The sequence below is a fragment of the Austrofundulus limnaeus genome, unplaced genomic scaffold (assembly GCF_001266775.1).
Source record: "Austrofundulus limnaeus strain Quisiro unplaced genomic scaffold, Austrofundulus_limnaeus-1.0 Scaffold552, whole genome shotgun sequence".
NCBI classification, from domain to species: Eukaryota; Metazoa; Chordata; class Actinopteri; order Cyprinodontiformes; family Rivulidae; genus Austrofundulus; species Austrofundulus limnaeus.
In genome coordinates, this window is record NW_013952954.1 from 54,020 (window position 1) to 56,798 (window position 2,779).

A 2,779-nucleotide genomic window follows, 5' to 3' on the forward strand; every position below is an offset into this window, starting at 1 on the left:
GATACAAGAAATCATAATTTTATACTATATGTATCTAACTTATCAATGATATCTTGTATATTTTACTATTTATGTTTATCCATCTGCCATATAACAGTTTAGAAATAATTTCTTGTACCCTTTTTTTTATATATTTATGCTTTTACTTCATTTCTTGATCCATGCTGTTCTCATTAAAATTCTAAAGGAGACAAATAACCAAGTTTGCACCAAAGATGGAGGAGAGAGATGGGAGTTTGTGTCAAATAAAATAAAATAAAATAAAACTGAGCCTGGTTCATGTTTACTCTGCAGACTGAAGCACAAACAAAAACAAAAAACCCATTGAGACAAATGTCCAGATCTGAAAACATCCTGATGATGAATAATAATTAATAAAAATCTAAGTCTGCCTCTTCGTTTTAAAGTGTACTGCAGTAAATTAAAGCTTAGATGTGGAGGTGGGCTGAGGATGAACACTTCAGCGCTCTGTGCACGCTGAAAGAATAAACCGTTACTTTCCTCCATTTTTATGACCTTTAATGTGACCTGAGCTCAGAGGTTCAACCTGCCTCCTCCCCTGCAGATGATACGGTGTCAGCCAGCAGTAACATGGACATGGAGGACAGAGTGTCCCACCTGGAGCAGAGGCTGCAGCTGCAGGAGGATGAGATCCAGCTGCTGAAGGCGGCTCTGGCCGATGCTCTGCGTCGGCTCGGTCAGTGCGAGGAGCAGAGCCAGGGGGTCCAACCGGCGGGGGCTCACGCTGGCAGGAGACCTGTGGCTGCTCCGGCTGCAACACCGCCCACCAAAGGTAAACAACTCAGCCCTTTAATGTAACCTCTGACCTTTTCTCCTGGTTCAGAGGCGTCTGGGTTACAGCAGGGAACCAAACGATATGACACAAAACTGATATTATGAAAAACAAAATAAGAAATGTTACTCAAACCTGCTCAAAGCTAAAATGATGCATCAACTTTAAAAGTTAAAGGATCAGGTTGGTTTGTAATCTCCTGTTGCAACTTATTTTTCATGTGTTCAGCGCCCCCATGAGGATCCATGAAGTACTGCAACCGTTTAAAGCACCTGAGTTTAAACAAACCCCCCACGTCCATGTTTTAGCTGTTAAATACATTTTGTTGTGGACATGGAGGCTCTAGGAGGCAGAAAATTTGAATTTAGTTTCTCCAGGTGCTGCAGAGAGATCTTTATTCTGTTTGTGTCACATTTTAAACCCATTTTCTCTATTTTCTATGATATTTTTGGAATTATTGTGTACTGTATTTACAACGGATCTTCTAAGTAATGTCTGGACTTACCAACTACAGTTTGGTGGTCTTCCTTCTCCTCTGGTTCTGGGTCAGACTCTGGCTCCAACATGTAAGGCTGGATGGATAAGTCTTCTGTTGCTGACATCTTTTAATTCATTTTTAAGTAAAATGTTTTTGCGCAGCGACATAGTCGTAAACTCCTGTATCAAACTAGAATGAACCGCTCTGGAAGCTGGAAGGGGGCGGGACATGAAGTGCTTTGTTGATCGAGTTGGTCTGAGACACACCTCAGAAAAGGGGCGGGGCTTGTGGAGTTACAACAAGGAGGAATTCAGACCAAAGCGTTGCAGTTCCACTTTATATTTCCTTTCCTTTCCTTTCCTTTCCTCCACTAAACTAGAATGAACCAATCTGAGACACACCCCAGAAAAGGGGCGGGGCTTGTGGAGTTACAATAAGGAGGAATTCAGACCAAAGCGTTGCAGTTCCACTTTATTTTTTCTTTTCCTTTCCTTTCCTCCACTAAACTAGAATGAACCAATCTGATACACACCCCAGAAAAGGGGTGGGATTTCCTCCCCTAAACTAGAATGAACCAATCTGAGACACGCCCCAGAAAAGGGGCGGGACTTGTAGAGTTACAATAAGGAGGAATTCAGACCAAATCGTTGCAGTTCCACTTTATAAAGACCCCAATTCAAGGATTTAAATGTGAAAAAGAAGGATTTAAAATCAGGATATGTCTGATTTAATATTAATACAGTATATTGTTATTCAGCTGCACCTTTCTGCTTGTATCACAAAATATTTTGTCTCAGTCTGACACAAATTGTTGACTTTTCTTCAATAAAAGATGTTTAGCTGCTGTCAGAGTGAATGCCGAGGAGTCCAGAAGACATGTAATGGATTATTTAGTTTTATTACACAGTTAATTAGTAACGTTTTTTATTTCTTGTCTTTCAGTTCGTCAGCTCCTGCAGGCTCTTCCCTCCAGACCTCTGAGTAACGGTTATGTTCAACAGAAACGCCTCCTCTCCTCTCCGTCATCTCCAAAGAAAGAGGTGCTGCTGTCCATTAAAAGGTCAGATTGCTTCAAAGAAAACAGTCTAAAGGAGACGACGTGATGAATCACATAAAATAATGTTTAGTTTTGATAAACGCAGCTCTGTTGATGTCCTCCTCCTCTCAGGAAGAGCATGTCGACGGAGCGTCTGACTCTGGTCAGGAGAGAGATGGCAGCAGAGAGTCGCAGCCGAACCACCTCCTCCAGCAGCTCCTCTGGTGGCAAAAGGTAACAGCTGAAGTTATTATCATCACACAGGACATCAGGGTTTTTATTTAACACTTTTTTTAAAGATTAGGCCAAAAAAGAAACAGAAAACAAAGTCAGAATAAATTCAGTTAAATTCAGTTTATTTATATAGCACCAAGTCACAACATACGTCGTCTCAGCTGTACATAAAAAGAACAATGTAAAGAAGAAACCAGCAGATTGTGTTGAATCACTTCATCACAGTCTCCCATCCTGA

The 2,779-nt window shown here is 41.1% G+C and overlaps 1 protein-coding gene across 1 annotated transcript in view; it reads left to right on the forward strand.

The window, feature by feature from the left end:
- Window positions 1–565: 565 nt before the first annotated feature.
- The window catches only part of eml2 (EMAP like 2), a gene marked incomplete at its 5' end in the record, with an annotated part of 29,363 nt that continues 27,149 nt past the window's right edge, over window positions 566–2,779 (forward strand). Inside the window, 3 exon segments of the mRNA XM_014026420.1 lie at window positions 566–793; window positions 2,214–2,331; window positions 2,440–2,541. Coding sequence (XP_013881874.1) covers window positions 566–793; window positions 2,214–2,331; window positions 2,440–2,541 — 448 coding nt within the window.